Here is a 23,927-nt window from a genome sequence, read left to right on the forward strand (position 1 = left end):
TTATCCAAGCCAGAATCATTTGCCTCCACTTTGCTTCTGATGGGCTGCTTGATAATAACGGCTTAGGACCCAATGATGCGGGGGCTATGTTCATGGTAGAGGGATAACAGAGATCACAAACAGCAACTAAAAAAAAAAAAAATCTTCTGACCTGTCGCACCCTGAAATTGGAAATCACCCCGAGAATCTTTTCCCAGTCAATTTGCCTTTCAGGTTGTATTTTTACAGAACTTCATCATGTACAGTACACGTTGGTGATGTATTGCAGGAGCTCTTTTAAGTAATTTCTTACCATTGTCTACTTTTCTTCCTCCTCCCTCCCTCCAGTCTTTCTATTTTCATATTATTGGTAATATCTTTCCTCTCTATTGCTGTCCATTGTGCAGTTCTTTCCTCCTTTCGTTGCTTAGTGTCAAAGAAAAGAGGCGAGCACACTGAAGAGCCCATTGGTGTGAGAAAGCATAATTAATCAATGCCTAACCGGGTTTCTGTGTGGGGCAGATGGAGTGAGACGCTGAGCTGAAATGGCTGGCCTTGCCTTTTGGCTTTATGCTTGAGGAGAGCCTGATCTCTTTCATTTTTCACTCTCAAAAAGAGTCCTTCACCAGAAAAAAGACACAACGCCAAGACAATTTACTTGCAAGGCTCTGCTTACTGTTGCGGTGCTATGATAACTATAAATACAGGACTTTTATTCACCATAATCCGACAGTGTACTACAGCAAGAAGGGCTCTCCTGCCACTAGAACTTATAGTCAATTTCCTTGCCCTTTTCAAGTCCCTGAATCCAAAAGCTGTGGCAGAGGAGAGGGGGGAGGGCGAGGCTTTCTCATACTGATAGGTCAAGGTAGCTCCATCTGGAGGTTTTGATCTGGAGGACCCTTCTGGACCTTGTTGATGTCAAAGCTCTCAGATGTAGCCGTGCAGTGGGCGGCTGATGAGAACAAAGAGGCGGTCTTTGATATAGCATGTACCGGCGTCTGCCCCCAAACAAACAGGATGAAAGCCCGACCTCAAATCCCTCCCGGCTTCACGCCCTTTTCTCAGAGGCCCACGGATAAACAACCAGGACCAGTCAGAGAAAATCGGCCCAGATCCCCACCTTTGTTCTCAAGAGAGGGAGACGAGTATTGACTGCATTATTGACTGGACTAAAGAATGCAGTTTAAAGCACACTTTTAATTTCTTATCTAAAAACAATGACTTAGATTGAAGCGATGCAGGACAGTGCATTTAAGGTCACAGGTTTAATGGGAGGAGAAATATTCATCATGAATTACCTTTGCGAGCTATGCGTATGCAGTTTATTCTGGATTCCTGAAAGAGAAAGAAAGACATCATAGGGAAGGGTGTCGCTTTTCATTTGGCATTGAAGAGAATTTCTCAAAGAAAAGAGGGTGGTGTGAAATACTGAGCTGAGACACAGACGTTTAGATCACATTGAAAAAATGACCCCAGTGGATTAAAAAACACAAAAACATTAAAGCCTGATGTTAGAGATTAAACAGGTGGGGGCAACATCTGGAACCACAACCTTGTCTCCCCTTTCTGTTGTTTCTGCCCTCATTACATATTCAAATGACTAAACATTAGTGAGTTTCAAGAGAAGAAAAACAGAATTTACCCAGAAATGAATTCAAAATATAAACTATACAGGAAAAATATATTCAGATAAGAATCACCTCAGAGTAAAGATTGCTATTGATGATCACATGAGATTAAAACATGTTTCAAATCTGAATTGTGGTGAAATGTTGGAGAAGTAGATCAGATATTTTTGCTGAAGAAGAAAATATGAGTTGAAAGGGAAAGAACATAATTAAGAGGAGGGAATCAGTCCAGTGCACAACTATGAAAAGGAATTCATTTTATTCAAATTTTACTGATGGCATCTCAGTATTCTGAAAAGGACCTTTGTCAGACAGAACTAATGAGATCCAAGACTGTAATCCAATTCCATCCCACCACCACTTGGAGGACATGCATTATCAAATTAAGATTTACAGATGCTAATTTGGGGATTATGGGGCAATTATGCAAATTCGGAAAAGAGCGAAGAGCCCTTTCCTTCAACTCAACTTAAATTGCTTTTTTTTCAAATTGAAAATAACATTCCCAACTGACAGACGCCTTTTTTAACATGATGGCTTTATCTTTTAAAACAGACCCATGTCGTAGACAAACACTTTTTTTTTGCATGCCTGGAATCATAGAAAACTATCAATAGACAATGTTATTATTCCTCATTTACTTGTAGGCCTGTACTGTGAGATAAAAAATATCAACTTCATTTACAGTTCAGTAGATTGTCTTTTAATTTGATAACTATTCTTTTTGTTTGTCTCCAAGTACTCATTTATTTGAGACTATTTAACATACGAAAGTATAATTAATCAAGTCAAAATTTAAAAGCAAGACACGCATACCTATATGTTTATTCATGATACGTTTCTCATTCAGTCCTTATTAGCGCACCTTTTTTTTGCAATACATTTTGAAAGTGGGCACAAAGCAGTAGGCTAAGTTGGGAATCAGACCTGTGCACAGAATGAAATCGTTTACCCCGTGTGTGTTGGTATCCAAGTGTCTCTGAGCTTCACGTGCCTTATAGTGCATGCGAGAGTGCCCCACTGGCACGGTCATGGCTGCTGCCCTGTGCTTACAGACTGCGGTTACAACCCAACGGGTAGGTGCGAAAATGTAGAAGCCCCCGTCCCGTTCACCCCTCAGGCAATCAGTGCTGCTGTTTGCCTGTTACTGCAGTTAGCACCAGTAGCTGCAAGGCGCTATGCTTAGCTGTCGCCATGTCGAGAGCTGCACCGAAATCTGTCAGATTTGGTCCTGATTTTGGTCCTCATCGTTTGATTCATAATCATGAATCAAATTGCTTTAGAAAAAATATGTAACTCTGAGCTTTTGAGGCGACCGACTCAATTACAGGAAAAACCATCCATCAAAAAGAGGCTGATTCATCTGAACTGGCCTCTTTTACCGAGACAGCATTTTAAACCTTACTTTCATTTATGACGTTCATTGCCAAATGAAGACAGAGCACATTTAATTCTATTTGCTGTATTGGTAAAAAAAAACAAATAGGTTGTTGTCTATTTGGATAGACTAAAATTTTTGTAACATGCACTTTAAATCTTTGGGTCTCAGCAGAGGAGTCGAGAGGCCAGCTCCAGATTGTGGGAAATGCATCACACGTCTGTCTGTGCTGTGTCAGTCACGCCAGTGGGGCGGGTGGTTCCTGGCGGCTTTAAATACAAAACACAAATGCCAAAACGCGAGGCGGGGCTATGGGGTACACACCGGGGATTTACATTGTGTTTTCTTGTGCGTGTGTAGTCGGGAAAGGCAAGTGTAAATGTTATAAATAACTATGCTGTGATCTGCAAAGCTCCAGCCTATTCAACATACTTTAAGTACCTGTTTAGATGAAACCATTAAAGCAATAAGAGAAGATTGACAGTCACTCTCCGGATAATTAGAATGGTTGAATGCCAGAAATGATGGGCCCTGTATACTGTTCACACTATCCCCATCTGTAGCAGATTAGAGACAGTGTTATTTCACACTAATACATACAGAAAAAAACCACACTTAAACAGACCTCGCTGCTTTTGATATAATAAAATAAATGATTAAGTGACCTTATACACAGGCTGACAATTTAAATTTAGACAAGGTTTTTAGAGTGCAAATACTGACAACTTTATCAAACACCATATGCAGAAAGTCGCATCTGCAATTGTTTTATCCAAGCAAATATGTGATGTCTTTAGTGCCAGCTACCCTTTCAGCTTCTTCCACAATGAGTGGGCATACGGTAATTCTGTTCCCATCTCCTGAATAAAATTTCAAAAACTAGTATAAAAATACCCCATAGTACAGAAATATTCTAAATGCATTCATGCTCTTTTACAAAATCCCATTTCAAATGCTAAAATTCTCTTTTTTGACCTACATTTCTGTGACATGGGAAAAATGTAAAAGGCCTTAAATACATAATTGCACACAGAGGATAAGTAGGCATGCAACACACAAAAGAAGACACAAAATAGCACAAAACATATTGAGCACTCACAGCATTCCAGTAAAACCTTAGCATTTGCATTGTGGCTTAATAAACTTGCTCACTACAGATTGTAAATAAATCAGTAATGTTAATAATATCATTAACATGCAAAAAAGGCATGAGTGTCATACTGTTTTGGTCTATTACTTATATATTATGCTCTTTTATGTTGTCTTAATTTATGCAATTAGCTCCGTTCAGTTGAGTTCATGTGCTCATAGCATTGCCGTGCATGCCCTCTGTGCCCAGCTCTTAATTGGTAATACAGTAAGCCAAGCAACTAGATGCCCCTCACCACTGCTGGGCTCAATTGACGTAAATTCCATGCTTTTATGCCTATATTGAGAATAAATAGGCCTGAATAGAGTGCAAACGTCACACCCACAACAAATGCTCTCCATTGACAATGCAATAAGTTCCCTTCCCTTCCAGCACACTTTTGATGGAGCAGTAGTAGCCACACAGCCCAAATTTCGACTGGGACTGCTGGGGCTGTATTTACAGGCGAAGGCAGCAGTGTTTGAAAGAGCGGCGACTGTGTTGGCTGTGTTTCCGCTCATTGTGGGTCATGCATGCTGGCCTCCTGCCAGGCAAAACAAAACCTAATCCCATCCGCCAGAAAAGCCAGGCCTCCCCTATCTAATCCTATGCTTAGTAGCCTAGTTGTGTGAAGTGTTCACACTGCACTACCTCTGTGTGTTTCTCCACTGGGTTGGAAAAATATCCTACTGGGGACCGTAGGGCTTTACCCACTGATGGGACTCAGACCAGAAACCCAGCTTGCATGTATTTATTCCCAGATGATGATGACGACCACCTAAAGGTTCATTACCTATAGCAACAGCTCTCTACTCAATCTGTGAAGATTAAAAGAAGCAGCTTTCTACCCCTGATCATCTGCACCTGCAACCAATTATCTTTAAGTAATCGCCTCACCCTGGCAGCATCTCTTCCTGTAATGGAATTTGGAAAGGTAATGTGGCGTCCTCCGGGTAGGACTGGAGACTGCAGGGCTTTGCATGCACCAGAGTGTTGAATTGGAAACAAAGCTGTGTAAAATGACACGCTGCTTCTCAAATAACTACAGCATTTGTTTCTGTTATTTCGACACAACCCCTGACGGGATGATTAGGAGCATAATAAAAAGAAACAATAATATAAGGGACATTAATGAATTAATTGAATAGAGGACATGAGGCAACCACAAAAGGACTAAAAAGAAAGGAATGGGAGTATAATGTAACTAATTCCCTGTTACACCACTTGATCAACGTGTTTTCATCCAAGAACCCTATTCATGCCACAAAAATACTCTATCAAGGCTTGAAAGTCTGTCCTACAGACACAACCATAGCATTAGTAAATACAGATACCCATAAAACAAAACTCTAATGTCTTCATTAAGCGTTGCCACATGCGGCACACCACTGGAGTCACTCACCCCCCTGAAGTTGCTCATGGCCTGGAAGTAGACAAGGTAGCTTTTGCGTGGGTCCAAAGGGCTGTTCCAGTAGCCGTTGTAGGTGTGATTGTCCCCCACGGTGAAGGGACTGGCCTCTGGGAGGCTGCTGGGTGGCAGCTCGGCTGTGTAGTAGTGCGGCGTGCCCCTGGCCTGCGCCTCACCGTGGGACATGGGCAATGGGAAACAGTCCTGAAGCCCCAGCTCTCTCTTCACTTTCTTCACCGTCTCCTCTTCAACCACCACCTGGTATGTACTGCACACACACACACAGTGGATGCGCACCATGAGCAAGCCATGTTGAGCTTTAAAAATAAAAAATAAAAAGATCTAATATGTAAAATTGAGATGATTTTATCACCTGACAGGTGCCCCTCTGCCTTGGGCGGGGCGCAAAAGGACAGTTATGGTGCTGTCTGTCTCACTCAGGGGGGACGGCATGTCTCCGTAATCAAACATTGGGGCTGAGGACACAGAAACGTACATATTAACTTAATCCAGAAAGCAATCCGTCTCTGCTTTCTCATAAACATGTCCAGCCACTTAATATCTTGTGAAATTGAGTGTGTGAGTCTGTGAGTGATGTTTTGGAGACATCCTTCCTCAGTGCTAATATAACCAACACATGTGTCCTCATTTTGAAGAACCTTCTCTATATTTTACTTCCAGTCTTCTTTGATAGGGATCCAATTAAGCCTTATGTGTCCGTCGCTAAATTCACCAGCTTCAGGTTTGAAGTGTTTTAGCCGGTTCTGTGCTTTGGAGGCACATTTCTCTTTCCTATCAGTAGTAAATTAGTGAGGGGAAAGAGAGCAAACTATTCATGAAGAATCAATGATTATCTCATTAAAAAGCGCTAGAAGGGGCGACATCAATTAATGTGCATTTGTTGACATTAAAAGATCTGTGACCTTTGTAAAAACAAAAGAGGGTTTGATGCCTGCTGCCACACAACGTCTGTTTGAAGGATGCCTGTGAATCCGCCACAGTGGTGCACACGTTTTTATGTGCATGGGCGGATGAGGAAATGTGTGCAGTTAGATATTCTGCGGTGGGTATTGCTGGAAGATGCTGACAGTAGTAGTTGTTGAAAGATGTTCAGTGTTTGCTAGCTGTCAGTGCAGATTTGAGAGACACTCAATGTAAGTGAACGTTCTGCACAGCGGGCCAGTGGGGGAGGTTGAAGATGACCTGCGAAGGCTCACTTGACTGTGTCTGCGCTTTGGCTTTGGGCCGGCGTTCTGTCTGACATGCAGCAAGAAGTGATAGTGCACAAAATGTATAATTAAACTAACCTGGCCCCTTTGTAATGTGAATAAATGTGTGGGCGGGAGTGGCTACGCTGTGCGTTCCTCAGGGGTGTAATCCCATCCCTTAACAAGCACGAATGCATCATTAAAAAGCAATAGAAACACCATTGCTGGTTTTCTATCACCAGTAATAAGCTCTGAGACTCTTGGAAGTGACACTCTGGTCGTGAGAATATACTGCATCTTTCTTTATACATAATACACAGCAGTGTCAGCTCTGTTTCCTATGTTAATTTATGTCTTGGCCACTGTGAGATGACAGTGTGTCACTACTTTTGGGAGGCAATGGAAAATAGCTCTCACACACACTCTGGGAGCAGTAGTTTTGCATCTGTGTGGGAAGAAAGATCCATAAGTCAAAAGAGAGAAAACTAATTACAGCTTGCAGTGGTTGAAGTCTGGTGCTGTACCTGCAAGGTGCATTGGTGATGGGTGTTGACGTAATATGGAGAGGATTTTCCCACTTCTTTTTTACAAACTTACGGCACACTTCCTCGCGAGCACACAAGATCCATCAGTGACAGGTGCTCATACCTGAGATGTTAGTGGTGATTTCAGTGAGGGCGGTCAGGCCGAAGCCCTTGACTGTTCGGGCTCGAACGGAGATGAGGTAAGTTGTTCCCGGGTGGAGGTTGGAGAACATGTGGTAGGTCTCATTCTTCAACTTGGACACAGTTCTTCTCGGCCCTGGTACGTTGATGCCTGGGTCAGACGATTCAATGCTCTGATAGCTTATCTGTGGAAAACATGATGGTCTCAGGGTTACATTATGAAAAACAGAATCACCGTTGCACTGAATTTAAGTTTCATTATACTTGTAAATTACAACTGATTTTGATCAGCTGCTCTGTCAAGAAAAGTAATTTGACAGTTTGATTGACACGATTTACTTCCCTCAGAAATGAGTGTGCTTCCCTCAATCAACTTGCTAATTGCTGTTGTACCCTTATGGTTTTAAGTGAAAAACTGTATTGTGACACTGCCAAAGCAACCTAGAGTATTATAAGTGGTAAATGATCTGACTAAATAAAGCCTTTTAAAGGCCATACAGGTCGGAGGACGCCACGCAGTTCAAAGGGAATTAAATCACAAGTGCTAATTTTATAACTATTAATTAACTCTTTAATTACAAATGTCCTTTGAAAGAAAAATGTTTTATGAAGTTTTTCTTTTCAAGAGGTGCTGTGCCGCCACAGTACTGCTTGCTCATGCCTCCTTACTGTGGAGGTGGAATTAGGAGCCATGCAGTGACTAAACACAGACAGCCCACTGTGCTTCCTCTTCAAAGGCAGGCATAAAAGATGCCTGGCAGTGCACGGAGCAGTGAGCAGGGCGTGCAGAACAGCATGGCAGCCCATGGGCTCAAGCAGTGGTCAATGGTTTATATAAAGAGAGAAATTAAAAGGTATTTCTTTTAGAGCTCTGCACAAAGCGCTCTACCGTAGCTCAGAAAGTTCAAGATGCTCAAAGATCTCGAATATTCTCCACTTTATATGTCAAACCACAAATCCTATTTAATAATATCCTTGAGTCCAGGCAAAGAAGGCCTGAGGAAAAGTAGGCCCACTCACTAATGGCTCAACGCAGACTGAGGGTACAGAGAAAAAAAATACAAAATCATTATCTGGCTGAACATAAGACCTGACAGGGGGCTCTGTTTTAATGGCACAAGACCATCGTTAAGTGACTTGTGCAGAAGGTCAATGAGCGCGAAACCAAGAGACGCTGCTATTTTTTGCAAAGCGCACCATGCACTGAATGGTTGGGTGAGGAGGAACACAGAGTGGTTTAGTGATTAAGCACATGTCTCCAATTGCAGTGGCGTTTGAAGAAAATGGCTCACCAAATGGAGAGGAAAGCACCTCTAAACTGGGCAGTTAAAGGAGCACGCTAACATTTTATGATATTGCTTGAGGCGATGTGCTGTCAGGCAGTTTGAGTATTAAAATCAAAACAACACAATAGACTTATAGCTGCCAAAAAAAATTCTAGTCTCAAGGTCAATTTAGAAGCTCATCTGGAGCTTTCTATCATTTAAGTATCTTACTCAGCAGATGTTTACCCAACGGACATGGGTTTGCAGATGGTCAGAATGGAACTGTTCAAGGCACTAAGTGCACTTTTCATCTATGATGGCATAAGAATTTGGATTGCCATTCGTTTTAAACAAGAAAATAGGGATTTCAAATCCTAGAATTGAGTTAATCTGATCTAAACTGCAAAGCCAGTGCCAATGCATGTCTGGCTAATTTACCTACAGATTAAGAGAGATGTTGAGACTTTTGGGGCAACAGCATTGTGAAGCACATAAGCGGATCTGAATTGTGAAATATTGGATAAGAGGAAATGTAAGAGTCCAGTAATGCCAGCTCAAGATAAACTCCATATCAAAGATAGGATTAGTGGTTAGTCCTTAAGGCCTTTCCTTTAGCAACATTTAAAGAAGGAAATAGTGTTTAAATAAACGGGGAGGTTTAAATCAAAATATTTCCCTTGCTCGTTCAATTAAGTCAATTAACTTATAATTAAGCTAACCATGCTAACAATCTGTAAGTGACAGAAGAATAAACAGATGCTCTATCTGGGCCCACCTCATATTGGGTAATAAGACCGTTGGGCTCGACGGGCTCCTCCCACTTCAGGAAGATCATGTCATCCAGCGGGGTAAAGGTGAGTGACTCCGGTGCGATGCCTCCGGGAACTATAAGAAATTGAGAGAACAAACATTTGTCGGGGAAATGGAAGTGCTAATCCCACAGTGAGTGTCTCCTGTCAATATCACAGAAGTGAATGTCACAGTGGCTGAGAACCATCCAGCACGTGGCATCAGCTAAGCACAAAGTAGATTTAGGAACTGTATTAATTATCTAACCACAACACAGACAAGAGAAATATACTTTGAGAAGGACACCATCGATCTACATCAGTGTTCAGTTGAAAGATATTGATAAATATGTCAGACACTTAATGGTACGCTTGTTCCTGAATGGCTTTGAGAGGACAGTAAATGAGTGATCATTCAACATAAGTGTCTGTTAACAGTTTTTTGGGCCATTTGGTCGCAGCCCCAGTCTCTGTGGTCTGTGTGACTGGTGTACAAAGGCTGCTGTGAGATTCATGCCTGAGCCTAAAGCAAGACCCAAATAGCTGAGTCAACTGTTATTCTTTGATTTGAGTTACTCCGGAGGAGAGAGTTGCTTATTAAGGCTTTTGGAAGAGGCTTTCATAATTGACATGTATACTGTATAAATATATACAGTATATCCAATTACTTATATCATATCATATACATCTATATTAACTTTTCTATTTTCCTCGCACTGTATAGATCTTTTTCTGAAAATCTTGTTTGTCTTGACTTTTTTCCACTGCAGAATTGATTTTTCCTTCAACTGCCATGCAGACAATGTGCTGTGGCACAAAGGAATATAAACAGAGATAAGCCCAAAATCTCCTGCCAGAGACTTTGAAATGACATGGACATTTTGTAATAAAGATTCAGCCTCAGAGGGTCACCCTCTGTGTATTTGTGAGATATGTAGCAAATTAAGCATATATCGATTTATAATTTGATTATATCAAAATGGTTTAGTTCATCGATTTCTATGTTTTACATTGGGCCCACTTAATTTATGCTAAATACATATTTAATAACATCAATAGCAACCATCACATCATAAATAGAGTCAGTGTTGTTGGCTGTCTCAGCTCTGGATGATATTTTGTCGGACTTTAGTTATGTTTTTGTTTGCTATGAGAAGAGATAAAAAAGAGAGAATGTGTTATATCCTGCAGTCCCACATGAAGGCTGTCCAGAATCCAATAGTACTTTCATTTTGTAGGATGCCGGTTGTGGTGCTGTTGAACTGTATTTCATTCTAACGGCCCCAATAATAGCAATGAAGAGAGGCTAAATTAGAGGAAACACAGCTTTTATTTTATAACTATTTATGATTGATTGCAATATGTTGGACTGCATTAGCTTTAGCTTGGTGTGCACTCATTGGTAACTAACCGCTAATTTTAAAAGGTGATCAATCCTCTCAAAATCTTTGCCATTTCATAATGTCGCTTCTCCCTTCTCGGCTTTTGCTTCCATATTTTAGTTTCTGTGACAACCCCCCCCTTCAGAGACTTACTGTCCTCCTCGGTCTGGAAGGTGACCTCTCTGCCCTCTTTCTTCCCCTCGGGGTTGGCCAGTGACAGTCGGACATGGATGCCATGGTAAGGTGGCAGATCACGCAGTGTGAAGCGTGAAGCGTTGTGTTCCACTGCCAGGCACTCGCGCACGGTGGTGTTGTGGCCCCCGCCGCCTCCCGCCGTGGTGTAGCGGTAGCACAGCGACACTGAGTAGGTGTGGCAGCGTGTCAGGTTGAACGCCAAATTCTCCCACTGCAGGGACAACTGCCTGGACTGGATGTCTGGGGCGGCGAGGCCTCGCAGAGCACGCATGGGTTCTGGGAGGGAGGGAAGAAAACAAAACAATGACATTATCAAACAATGCTGAGTTCTAGAAAACAGCGATGACTTTGACTTCTTGTCAAACATTGATTTCCCAGTATATCCAGGGGTTTTTCCCTTTTTTATTTCATCGATCTCCGAATTCATGTTTGGATGTTTTTAGTGGTTTGATGTTGTCTTGTTGTTGAAATGTGCTATACAAATAAAATTGCCTTGCCTGATAGATTCTGCCATGTTGCCCTGCCACAACATGGAGGTTGACAGTTTGCTGTCAACACAACGCACCCACATTCCCCCCATGGCAGAGCAGGAACTTCTGCCAAATGTGCTAATTAATTGGACAGGCTGTGGGTTGCTGTCGCACTCCCACCAGTCCCCGCCTCTGTGTTGCTAAGCAAATTGACTATCCAGTACTTACACTTCTTTGCCCCGAGGTTTAATCCACGCGCAAAAACATGTAAGTGGCTCACAAGGGCACTCACTTCCGCTGGTCACTTTTCCTTCTGGGTCATCGCAATGGCCTCTTGTATTTTTAGAAGTCACCAAGTTAATTCTGGTCACTGCCGGGTTAACCCTGACTTTCTCTAAACTAAAAGAATAGCAGCTCTGTCTTTAATATCTCCCTCAAATGTAATGGCAAGCCCAAAGGATAAAGAGAGCCTCTATACACAGGAGCACAGACCAGCCAGTGTGCCGCAGGATGTCCCAAAACTGTAGAGGGACCGAGTCGAGCCGAGGACATCCTCAGAATCAATGGAAGCATTTATCAGATGCCATTGTAAACACAGTCAAATCCTTTTTGTCGAGCTATACGCTTCATAATGTTTTGTATTGCTTTATTCTTTTAGTAGTAAACGTTGAGTAATGGCCCAGGGAGGTGGGGGATGACAACAGAGATCATTGGAGTTTGAGGTCAGGGGCCATGGTCTTCAGACCTGTACATCAGACCTGAATAATGCACAAAAATAATATAAGATAATTGATTTGAAAGGACATGGAGACGCACACATTTGCTGTTTTAAATCATTATGAAGTCCTGTCTCTGACGTTTTTTTCTAAATTACTGTTTATCTTCTATTTTTGTTTATTTTCATGTACATGTTCAAACAAACACACATATAAACTATACTGTATAATAAGATACAACACCCTTCGCCCAGATTCTTACGCACTTATACTTCTACTTATAGTAAAGCAATTTCTTTAATTGGAACTTTTACAATACTTTACTGAAGGTTTCTGTAGTCACCAGCTTTCTCGATTATTTTGCTGTCTGGAGTCTTGTACTAAATGGCAATATGACCGGAGCCTTGATCAGAACCTCGTCTAAACTAATGTGACGGCAGATGAATGGGTGGGCACCGTAATCGCAAAGTAGTTCACCGCAGCAAGCAAGAAATGTTAATGTTCCATTGTTCAGTGTGACCGGGATTGTCTTAATGGTGCAATTGATAGTCTGCACAGTTTGAGAGCTAAATAAAGAGAGGCATTTAACTGTTGAGTTGATGAAAGCACCGCCACAGAAGCCACAGTGTGCTCATTGTGGCTTTTCTCAAAGTGGACATTTGTGCCAGCCCCTTCCCTTTTGCCTCATCCTATTTGTGTGTATGCCACGGGCTCCCATTCCTTGGCACCCTGTGGCGAGGAAACCGCAGCCATCGCAACACGGCCCCAAAAAAAATAAGAAAAAAGCCCAGAGCACCATGTTGATCCTTGGAGATTGGACGTTAGAGTAGATGTGACAGGTTCTGGTTTATTTACTTTCCTAAAACTGTGAGAGCCGAGTCGCCATCGATTGCATGCATCGGTGGAGGGGAGCTGCACTGACTGCGTCAGACGGGAAAACCAAATTGTCACAGACGTGCTCGTCTTTACCAACGTTCGAGCACAAACACGACCTCCGCCCAGATGTAAACATGCAGGGAATTCTGGCTCAGAGTGGCAGACGACAGTGACGGACGACATTTTAAAGACAGGATATTCCTAACGCATCTTAGTCAGGCAAAGAGATTCACAGGAGGGGGGCCTTCCAGAAGGTTCAGCGACCCGGGCAGCAGGCGGGGGACCATTAACGTAGTTTTGGGCACCACCTGCAGTAACACATGCCCGCATCTCCTCTGTGATTTACTTGAGGGGCTTCAAGCTTGTGCTAATGCCCCGTGCTGATAATCGCAGCAATGGCTCATCAAGCACACCTGGATGGCCATCAGAGCCGGGCAGAGACCATGTTCACATTCACGGCCATTAGTTTTACAGCAGTCGTGCGAGGACAGCTCGACTCTGGGAGGATGCGTTCGCGTACGCCGGTTAGCCGACATGCTTGAGATGGAGGGAAGTATTTAGAGTGAGATTTGTCACAGTGGCCACAAGCAACTCCTGGTGAGGACGTTCACTTCCCTCCTGAATACGGCAACAGTTCCAAATGTCCCTCCTGTTGACTGGATGACTAACCCTCCCTGAAATCACCCGCAGGTTCACATGAATGCCGCTTACAGTCAAGTGCCAAATCTATACACTCCGTTAAGAGCTGTGGACTTGAAAGGGAAAAACTATGAGACAGAATGACGAGCTATATGAAATATTTTCACCTGTACTTCCTCCGTATTGAACTGCATTCAAATGCAGCAGACAGCAGTGTCACTTATCCCACACACGGATGAACAAGCTAATGTCCCAGGGGTCGAATTCTAAATACATCCATAAAGGTTGAGTTCAGTGACTTTCACAAACACCAACAAACCATGAAAGCAATTCCGGTACATTTGTGAGTAGGTTCTCTGCTTTCACTCTTGCACACTGACTCTCTAAATGTTTACCATTTATCACAAAACCATCTCCCACACATGTACTGCAACGTGGGCCAACAGCAAGTTTTTCCTACTACTCTTGCTCTTGTGGTTTCTCCTCTTTTTTTTTATTGTGAAGTATCCGTCTCTCTTTGGTTGTGCATGATGAATGGTGGGTATCTTTGGCTGTTGAGAGAGGAGAGTAGCTTTAATACGTCATTGGAGAGGAGGAAGCGGGGGAGGTGGCAAGAAAGCCTCTACTGAAGCAGTGTAGGGAGATATGTGAGGGATGGTGTGTGGCAGGAAGACACCGTTGGGCATAGGAAAGAGTGATGACCACGGAGGACTCAAATCCACAGACTGCCTTTGGGTAACACAAAGCTCTTCATTTTGTGCGCCCGTGAGCGACTGCGCACACATCGCTGGAGCAGGCAGCGGTAATGACTTTGTGTATCTGCATCAACCCAGAAGTCCTTCTGCTGTATATATGTGTACATTTCTTACAAGTAAGTCTGAGAGTGGCTTAGTGCCGTCCCACTCGCCTCCCTTGGTGTTCTGTGTCCACACACTTGCGGGTGATAGGAGTGCACAGACAAAGGCAGGATGCATAAAATGCGACGCGATGAAAACCTTCAACTGAGTGATGATTGATTTGAAGCTGGAAGCGAGATATTGGAGGTGAAACAATTTGTCTATTATGTTGATTGGCAGAACATCAATAAGAAAGAGATCATTTTTTCTGTTGTTTTTCAAGCAAAAGTGGAAAACTACTTTCAATACTTGATTATTACAGAACATCCCACAGACCTTTTATGGACATTTGAAGTTGTACAGATAGTGAATGAGCCAAAGTCATGTGCCCCTCATTGTCAGTTAGTGTCAATTTTCACTGTAATCCGAACCACTGTCACCTACAAATGAATGTCCAGTTATTAGTAGTATTTTTTTTTAAAGTATTTTTTTGTCCTTTAATTGTTCGTGCCAAAACATGTCTTTCCTCCACAGCAGGTATCAAAGAAGCCTGCTGCAGGCTTGTCACTGTAGTCAGCCAGCTGTTATCTTTTAAATAACAGTCAAACCAATATTGAAGCAAAAAGTCTTCTCTCGGTCTCCTCAGTTCAGAGAACACCAGTGATTGCAAATGTGTCTTTTCTTCACAGATAAGTATATGCAGCGACCGAGTGTCAGTTTATCAGCTCCTCTCTCTGATTGAATTTTAGCAGATTATCGTGACAGATAAAGCCCCATAATAGGACTCTGAGGTTTGGAGGTCTTGCTTTTGGGCATTTGTAATTTGAGATATGGACTTTTCACAGAATAAATAAATTAATTGCAAAGAAGACATAGCTATCTGTATTATTTTAACCTAGATTAAATAAATCAGTCTGTGCAATTTAGAACATCTCAGAGCAGCATCCTGGTAAAGGTTTGCATTGAAGACCCTGCTGCCCCGTGCTTGAGATTTGATCCAAACAGCCAGGTGTACACAGCACACTGAACAACACATTCCCTTATCCGGAGCTCTGGGGGACTGCAGCACCTTAACAGTCGGACGGTAATTCCCCTAAACACAAGACATAGCAAAATAGGTCCTTTCAGAGGATTGTCTCTGCTAAATATATTCAAATATTCATATTGCAAGACAAACACAAAATCCCAATCGGTAGGAGAGTGAATATCCTGTTTTCTATGCAAACATGACAACAGACTTTCATATTCTGATACAAGTGAAAAAATCCTGCCAAAGAGATGAAAATGTCTAAAATAAACCATAATACATAATTCTGCTTGAAACAAATTACATTTGTTACAATAATAAAAACGTGTGGTGTGTTATAGCATACAATGCAGCAGCAGCAGCTGACCAGAGAAACTAGTAAATTGATACTGACCCTAGTACTGACTAGAGTCTGAAGGGTCACACAATTTATGGGAATAAGAAAGACAACTGAATCGTGTTCATGTTTTTTTTGCAAAATAAAATACTTTTACCTCAAAAGCCCTTGAAACGCTTGTACACCAACACCCTCACCCACCATGAACGCGTTGGGCTGTCCTCCCGCCGTCCAGTTTCACAGTGTGTTACGAGCTCACCTGCACACTTGGTCCGGCTCACAAGAGGCGGTCCAGGCGGGCCGGTCCCGCCCTCTCCGGGCCGAGTCAACAGCACGCTGATGTGGTACTCTGTGTCCGGCTCCAGGTGCCACAGCTTATAGGTGACCATGTTGACCCCGTGCACCTCGGACCACGGAGACTGGTTGGCGCGGTACTCAATCTCCTTCCTGATAATGGGGCCATCTCCCAGGATAGAGTTGGTGTTGAGCTGGATGATTAGGTACGTAGAGCCAGCTCGCAGCAGCTGGGGTGGTGCAATGGGCGACGGAGGTACTGTCGGAGGAAATGAAAAGCAGGGTTTTTCTCTTTTTGCTGTTCAAACACAGGTTGTACATTGTTAAAGATCATCGCTAACCGATGACAGTTTAGGGAGGAAAACGTTGTGGTAAGTATTTTAATAATCAGTTCCTTGCAAACAGATTTAAGGCCCACACACTCATAAATGGGTTGCCAGAGACTGCAGGATAAGAGCTGGTCAAACTGCGTCCAAGTAGCAGATTAGCTATTAACAAGACCATTAGTGAATGTGTCTGATCTTTGTAGCTGAAGGATTAAGTGGTGTTCATCTCCTTCCTCTGACTGAGTGTTTAGTCCTCAGAGCTGGTAACCAGGATGAAAGAGGAGGCTCTGCATCGCTGTTGAAAAAGATTGTCCAAACCGGGGATTAATTCCAGGGTCCACCGGTCAAATGTCACTTACTGGCAGATCCAAGCCACTGAACAATTACAGGGGCAACAGTGTGAAGGAGGGAAGGGAATGCAAAAGAAATGAGGACAAAGCACGGGAAAAGATCAGAGTTAGATCTGTGGCTGTGACTAATCCTTCATCCGGCAGAGGCGCCTCTGTCTTTTATAATGCTCCTCTCTGTAAGCTTTCAACATCACTAGCCCCTCACCTCTACTCACAGCTGCTTCCGTTTGCCTTCAAAAAGCCTGCAGCAGCTCAACGTCGGGCTGCCAGTGACTGCATCTATAAGTAACGGTCAAATTTAGGCCTATGGCCAAGCAGCCAGAAGGGCTCAAATTAAATGAACACACTCAATTATTATGTTAATCCTACTACTACTTTGTTAGTTTGTGACATTACTTTGACTTATGTAATTGTTTTCCTCTCCATACTGAGCGATGGAGAACTCAACATTGCAGCAGATCCCTCAACAAAAAGCCAAGGAGATGGGTTGTGCTTTGGATTTTGGCTTATTGCTGTAAATAAGCTCCGTGGCAAACACAAGTTTATCATTTTTACATATTTTGTCCACACAGTTTTGTCATCTAATTTAGCCAAATGTTAGCTACCACCTTTTGAACACAGCTTTAAACTAGGTATTAGAGGTATTGACTGACGTTGTACAAAATGTTCTCAAAATCCCTTAACTTGTGTTAATTTCAGACCTTATTTCAGGCATTTTGACCAAATAACGCATCCTAAAAACCCAATGACTTGCTAGAGGATGGAACTGCTAAAACTTATTTTCAGGTTTTAGGACCACTTCCAGGAGCACTCTATTCTCAATTGAATCACTACTCTCTGGTTAATACAGATTTCTTTGCGGTAAGACTCATGGCGTAAGAGGGGAAAAATCTCTTAAAACACATGTTGAAATGTGCTCAGGATAAAACTGTGAGTCCAAAACAAAAGCCTCAGTCATACAGTACCTTAAGGCGAAAGATGACAATGTTCGTCATCTATAATCTGGGAACGCAGCTGTGGTTTTTTGAGCAATAAGAGAGCCTCATGATGATTAAGTTGAAATTAGTGTTTCCAACTCATTAAGGGAATGCTGAGATTCTTCTTGGCGGGGCACCATGTGCAAAAGGATTCATTTAAGCCTGCTGAAGTACTTCGTCTCAGCTCCTATGAAAAAGATTACAGTATCGCAAGCCGTCCACTTGAACGTGACTTACAACCGGCCATCACAACTACTCATGAATAACACATTTCTCTTGATTACAATTACTGCCTCGGCATTGCATGCTTCCGTCAACCACTCAAGTTGTAATTTACATCCAGTTTTATCCAGACTGAGTGGAAATACGTGAATGTAAGACAAAAGTGTATTTTGGTAGGGAGAAGTCTCTACTGGGGTGTTGTGTCATGTTGAAATTGGAGAGTGTGGAGGCAGTGGCGTAGATGAAAAGCCATATAACATATAACTTCTCGCGCTATAAAACGTGCTACGTCAAATGGGCAGGTGACTTTTAAAGAGCACGAATGACAAGCTTAAAGCCTTTGAACAGTTGCACATCCCAGTGTGAGTGTAAGGATGGACGACATTGTTTGATGTATAGAATTTGATGCCCCGTGAGGATCTTTGATTAAAAAAAAGCTTGAATGCTTAAAAATGAGCTAAAACATTATAATAACTATTATAATTGCCCCATATAGATGCATTTGAAGCACCCTTTCGGTTCAGTTTCTCACTCATGGACAATCAAACAGCCTTGTGGCAAAGGATGACCTGCTCTGCCCCTTCAGCCACAGTAAACGAGTTAAAGATGCGGCTGATGGGAATTTCATCAGTTTTGCTGGTGTCTGCTCGTGGAACAAAGTATTGCACAAAGAGACATTCTTACCAGATACCAGATGTCACTGGAGTTATTTAAATGGATCCTGATGAGGAACATGAATGCCCGTTCGGGATTTTAAACTAATCCATCCAACTAGACCACAATGTCAACTTTCTATTGGTGTTAGGGGAAAGTAAAGCGATCGTCCCATCGTTCAGAAACATCATCTGGGCATGAACACAATTTGATGACAATCCATCTGAGAGATGTTAAGCTATTTCAGACCGGACCAAAGTGATAAAAAGACCGATACATCAACAGACCGAACACGTAAAGACAATTATTTCCCTCAATTACAGCGGGTTTAGTATCTCTATCTCTCCTCTGCCTTACATCATTCATTAAAAAACTTAGTAGAGGACAAGATTTAAAGTCGTTCATATCCCTATTTCCTCTTCTCAGCCTCCCTTTGCTCGGGGCAAGAGTTTGTTATGCTATCAAACCGTCCCACAGTCATGTCATTACTATGCTGTCAAAGTGGTGTCAGGCTGTGGGGGTGGAGTGAGTAATGGGAGGTCACAATCTGTGCTACGTGATATGACAGGGGCTGCAGGAGTCCAAGCCAAGTGAACAGCTCTTTGACAGAGAGCTGAAGAGCCGAGTGTGGCAGCCTGTTTGACAAGTCCAGCTCAGACAACAAGACGCGTCGGGGAGATGGCAGTCGTCATCCGCAGAGCCTTCATGTGTGTCGAGCACCGTTCAGTTTTTGGGCTTTGTGAATTTTATGGAAATGAGTTACGTGTCTATGATTCTCCCCCCCCATTACGCACACAGTATATCCGGTGGCTGATTTGAAAAGTGTTCAGGCAAGTGGCTAGTGGTATCAATTACATTTTTAATCCACACGCAGTATTCTTCTGTGACCCAGGAGAGAACAAAATCCTGTTATCATATAAAAATAGCAGGAAAACGGAAGCGCTGCGATGAAAGAAACAAAAGGGCAGGGAGAGACCCGAAGAAAGGGGAACATTAAAAGCCAAAAAAAGAGAGAGAGTGCTTACCTTTGACAACGAGTTCAGCAAAGTTGGAGACCCCGGAGCCCCTGGGGGACTGAGTGACACAGCGGTAAAGGTCTTGATCCGTTCGCTGGACGCCGTCTAGCTGGAAGGAGACCACGAAGCGCCGGTGACTCAAGTGCTTGACCGATGCCGTGGTAAAAATGTCCCCATTGTGTCTCTGAAAAGCAGGAAAGGACAGGGTTCAGACCAAACAGTATGGGTCATCATGTCCCTCTCTCTGCTACACACAGGTAACGGTTATTTTATTTCGTGGAGTGCTTTGTGTTCAATAGCAACACACACACACACACACACACACACACACACACACACACACACACACACACACACACACACACACACACGGCTTGAAAAGTAAGCCACACAGGCCAGGGGATCTCAGCTGTTAGCCATAGCCGCTAGTATAAATCAAGCTGCCAAACCCTGGGTTCTACACACTCCCCATTTTGCAGCTGTGTTCATTATCGTGCCCCGGCCTCCTCCAACTCCTTGCAGTCAGGACATTGTACCATTATTTTCACAGTTTGAGGAAGTTTTTTATCCAATATTTGTTAATGAAAGAAAATACATTCAGTACTAAACCATGTCTGTAATATTTATGAAAAAATGTTGTGCAACTATGTGTGTGTTATGTTTATCAAATTTTCTAGTTAATATTTTTTGGGGGAAAGGTTTTTGTTTTCCAATGCAAAGATCCTGGGACAGAGGATGTATGCTGTATAGATTGTAAAGCCCTCTTAGGCAACTTTGTGTTTAGTGATTTGGGGGAAAAAGGATGAATTGAATGGTACATTTTAAATTTAAAAAAAGCTACATATGAAATACAACTTGCAGACATTCATGTGGAAGGACCTTTCAAGTTTTGATAATTAGAGGATGTTGGCAAAACTGTAAATGTATTGTAACTGCTGTTATTTGTTTAATACCATTTAATTAATCAATCAACTAACAGCAATAATTCTGTATGACTATTAAAAACATCTTACATCTCCCCATGTTACTCACTCACACAAACACAAACAAACATTGAATTAACTAGCTTATGTTTGCAGTAATTATGCCGTGAACTCCCAATATAGCAAAACAAGCTTAAATTATTTCTATCTGGGTTAGATCTTATTAGAGTTGTGTGATTAAAAAGGAGAATAGTCCAACTGTGTGAAATTTAATTAGAATGGCAGGACCTTGTCTCTGATTTAATCATGCAATATGAAGATCAGACATGCTTTAATAAAACAAATGAAGTCTTGTTAAAATAATAGTGATTATGGGGGTAATACATTTCATGAATGTTGTCCCTTAATGGAGCCCATCTACGACCATATCTCTCCTTGGTGTGCAATGTTATTGAACCAAAACATTCACCTGCTCAGCAGTTTGGGAGAGTTGGGAGACAGAGGGGCTTCGATGCATTGGGGTCCAATCAGTTTAGTAAATAGTTTGAGAAGCAAGCATGTAGACTGTTAGATGGCAAAAGGAGACATTAGAAATGGCTGCCAAACAACTGCTAGTTTTAACACAGAAGTTATGCTTTGAGCACAAACAGAACATAAAACAAAAGTGAGTAGGGGCAGAAAGTAGGAAACAGAGGGAAAGAGTGCTGTAGAGAGATAGTGATTCAAATAAATGTTGCAGGATGCACCTTGCTGTTGCACTGCGAAAGGCCTTTCTCACACCATTAAAACCAGGAGCATCTGTCAAGTCCACACAGTCTCAACAAAACACATTCAATCCGACATATTCTTCTCATGTTTTCAGGCCATTTTCTTTGTGGGAAATGATGGACATTCATTTTGAAATCTTTTGGATCTGCCGGATATAACAGAATCCAAAGCATTAGAATATGCTGGGATCAACAAAGAAAACCTTTAGGTTATGCTTTGCCATCTCAGCTCACCCAAAAAACTCGTAAACACAGACATCATGGTTAAGCCGGCAATTCATTTTGTAACCGCAAAGAAATACAAAAAGAAATTCCTTTCTTACAGTGTTTTCATTACCTAGCAAGGTAGATTACAGAAAAGGAGGCGGGGAAAATCGGGATGAATCAAATAAGCATGAACAATCTGTCCGTGGCTAATTGGCGAGGAAACAACAAAACAATCTGCTAATGTGGCAGGCGTTTGCCGTCAAGACCGCGCTGCAGCTGGTGCGGCAGACACCATGAGCACAAAAAGGCCCCAACCAAAGGGAGAAAGCGGGAGAGAAAGACAGACGTGACGCAGACAGAGGTATGTTGAACATGACAGTGAAAGGCGGCGGAGTGGAAGAGAAAAGAAGTGGCCGGGAGATCTCATCACAGCCGGTGCCTGCATGGTCATGCCAGCAAAGCACCTAAAGCATTTGCCTTCATTCGTGTTCTGACCAAATGTCTGGTGAGGAAGCGTCAATTCAATGACACACAGCTTCAAACAATACAGTAGGAGGGCTCAGGTCAACCATGAGTAACACTACCTTTAGTGGTTGTTAAGATGTTGGCAAAAGGCATGAATGTGTGGCTGCACAGCATTTCAAGCAATAGGTAGCAACAAACGGACCACCGCAGCATTGAGGCATGTGGTCCTTTTATTAGGGCTACTTTAAGAGGAGCATTCCAAGACCACAGAGTTATTCCCTAAAAGAGGAAGATCTGCGTGGCCCGCCTGACCTTCACAGAGTGAGCCATCTAGATGAAAAGACGGATGTCCAAAGCACAGGACGTGATTTGAATAAAAGCACCCCGGAGTGAAGAGAGCAGAGAATACTATGATGCCAAAAGCAATACAATGTCTCAAAGGCAACAAAGTGAGGAGGCTTCAAGGCCTTTGTGGCCTTCACAGCATTAATAGTATTTTCCCAATCTTTATTTAAGCACAAGCAGGTTGGGGACACATAATTATTCAACAACAGAGAAAACCTTGTTGCAACAGCAATTTAGAGTAACACTCTCCACTTAAAATGCAGTGGTGTATGTAATGAGTTCAGATAGATGCTACCATTCAGATGAGGACTAAAAGAACACGATGCCCACAAAGAAACGCCAAGCAACCACAAAGAAGACGATGAATTCCCAAAGATGAGAATGGAACTACACAGTGATCACAATGACCACAAATAAAAAAAACAATCTCAAAGCAAAGCACAAAAAGAGACCAACCATTAAGAGAGGTAAAATGGCCATAAAGAAATACAAATCTACAACAGTGACACACCCAACGCCCTCAAAGAGACACCAAAAAAAGGTGTTGTTTGGCATCTCTTTCAGTCTGGGTGATTTGCTGCTTTTTAGAGGATCCCATCAGTCAGAAACCTGCTGCTTTCCTTTTGTACTGTTGATGGATATGGAGGTAGGAGAATATAACCCTCACAAACTCCACCATTAAATCACTGACCTCCAGTAGGAACTTCTCAGCCTCTGATGCTCTTCCAGCTGCAACACACTGAAAAGTGGCATTTTGTCCAGCATTGACCTCCTCATCTCCCAGCCTGGAGAAGTGCGGCGCCTTATCTAAAGAGACGGATAGACGGAGAAATACTGTGAGACCTAAAGACTCCTTTCGCATTCAGCCAGATCACAGTGACAGTATCAGTTGCACAATATAACATTTTATCGAGGCTTTTGTTATTTTCAAATACGTAAACCGGAAATTCAGGCTTCATCCATAAGAAGGTAAAGCAGCAACAATTTATTTCAGTTTAAGGTATTTATTTTTTGATGGCTCATGCAATAATTCATTATCAAATGAAGTATCAAGAATTTAGTTTAATTTTAGCTTTTAGCGTATTCAAGGAGGATGTATTTGTGTTCATAGGGAGAGATGGATCATTTTTCACTGTCTTCCTCCTCCAGATTCTCCAGAAACATCAGAGCTCGTAAAAATGAACTGAATAACAATAATGACATTTAAATCAAAAAAATAATCAACCTACAAACTTACCGTTTGAATATGACAAAAGTGTGTAAATGTGAAAAGAGGCCATATGGTGGAGGGGGGGACAGTGTGGACTGTGTTTGTGTACTGTAGGTAGTGATGGTAGAGTGCGTGCATCTGGACCCCGCAGGTGGCCATGTTGCCTTTGAGTGAATCACCCTCCTCAGGTCAATTTGTAATTTTACGCCTGAGAGCCAAACATGAACAAACACCAACATGAG

The 23,927-nt window shown here is 42.4% G+C and overlaps 1 protein-coding gene across 7 annotated transcripts in view; it reads right to left on the reverse strand.

The window, feature by feature from the left end:
• ptprub (protein tyrosine phosphatase receptor type Ub) overlaps positions 1-23,927 on the reverse strand; it is a 132,564-nt gene that overhangs the window by 37,144 nt on the left and 71,493 nt on the right. For all 7 annotated transcript variants that reach the window (XM_037453274.2, XM_037453271.2, XM_037453268.2 and 4 more), the window contains exons 5-13: positions 23,167-23,282; positions 19,778-19,952; positions 16,189-16,482; positions 10,987-11,304; positions 9,439-9,548; positions 7,382-7,583; positions 5,899-6,001; positions 5,520-5,793; positions 1,281-1,317 (exon numbers count right to left, since the gene is read on the reverse strand). In XM_037453274.2, coding sequence (XP_037309171.2) covers positions 1,281-1,317; positions 5,520-5,793; positions 5,899-6,001; positions 7,382-7,583; positions 9,439-9,548; positions 10,987-11,304; positions 16,189-16,482; positions 19,778-19,952; positions 23,167-23,282 — 1,629 coding nt within the window. The remainder of the gene's footprint in view (positions 1-1,280; positions 1,318-5,519; positions 5,794-5,898; positions 6,002-7,381; positions 7,584-9,438; positions 9,549-10,986; positions 11,305-16,188; positions 16,483-19,777; positions 19,953-23,166; positions 23,283-23,927) is intronic.

This window comes from Pungitius pungitius, chromosome 11, assembly GCF_949316345.1.
Source record: "Pungitius pungitius chromosome 11, fPunPun2.1, whole genome shotgun sequence".
Taxonomy (NCBI): domain Eukaryota; kingdom Metazoa; phylum Chordata; class Actinopteri; order Perciformes; family Gasterosteidae; genus Pungitius; species Pungitius pungitius.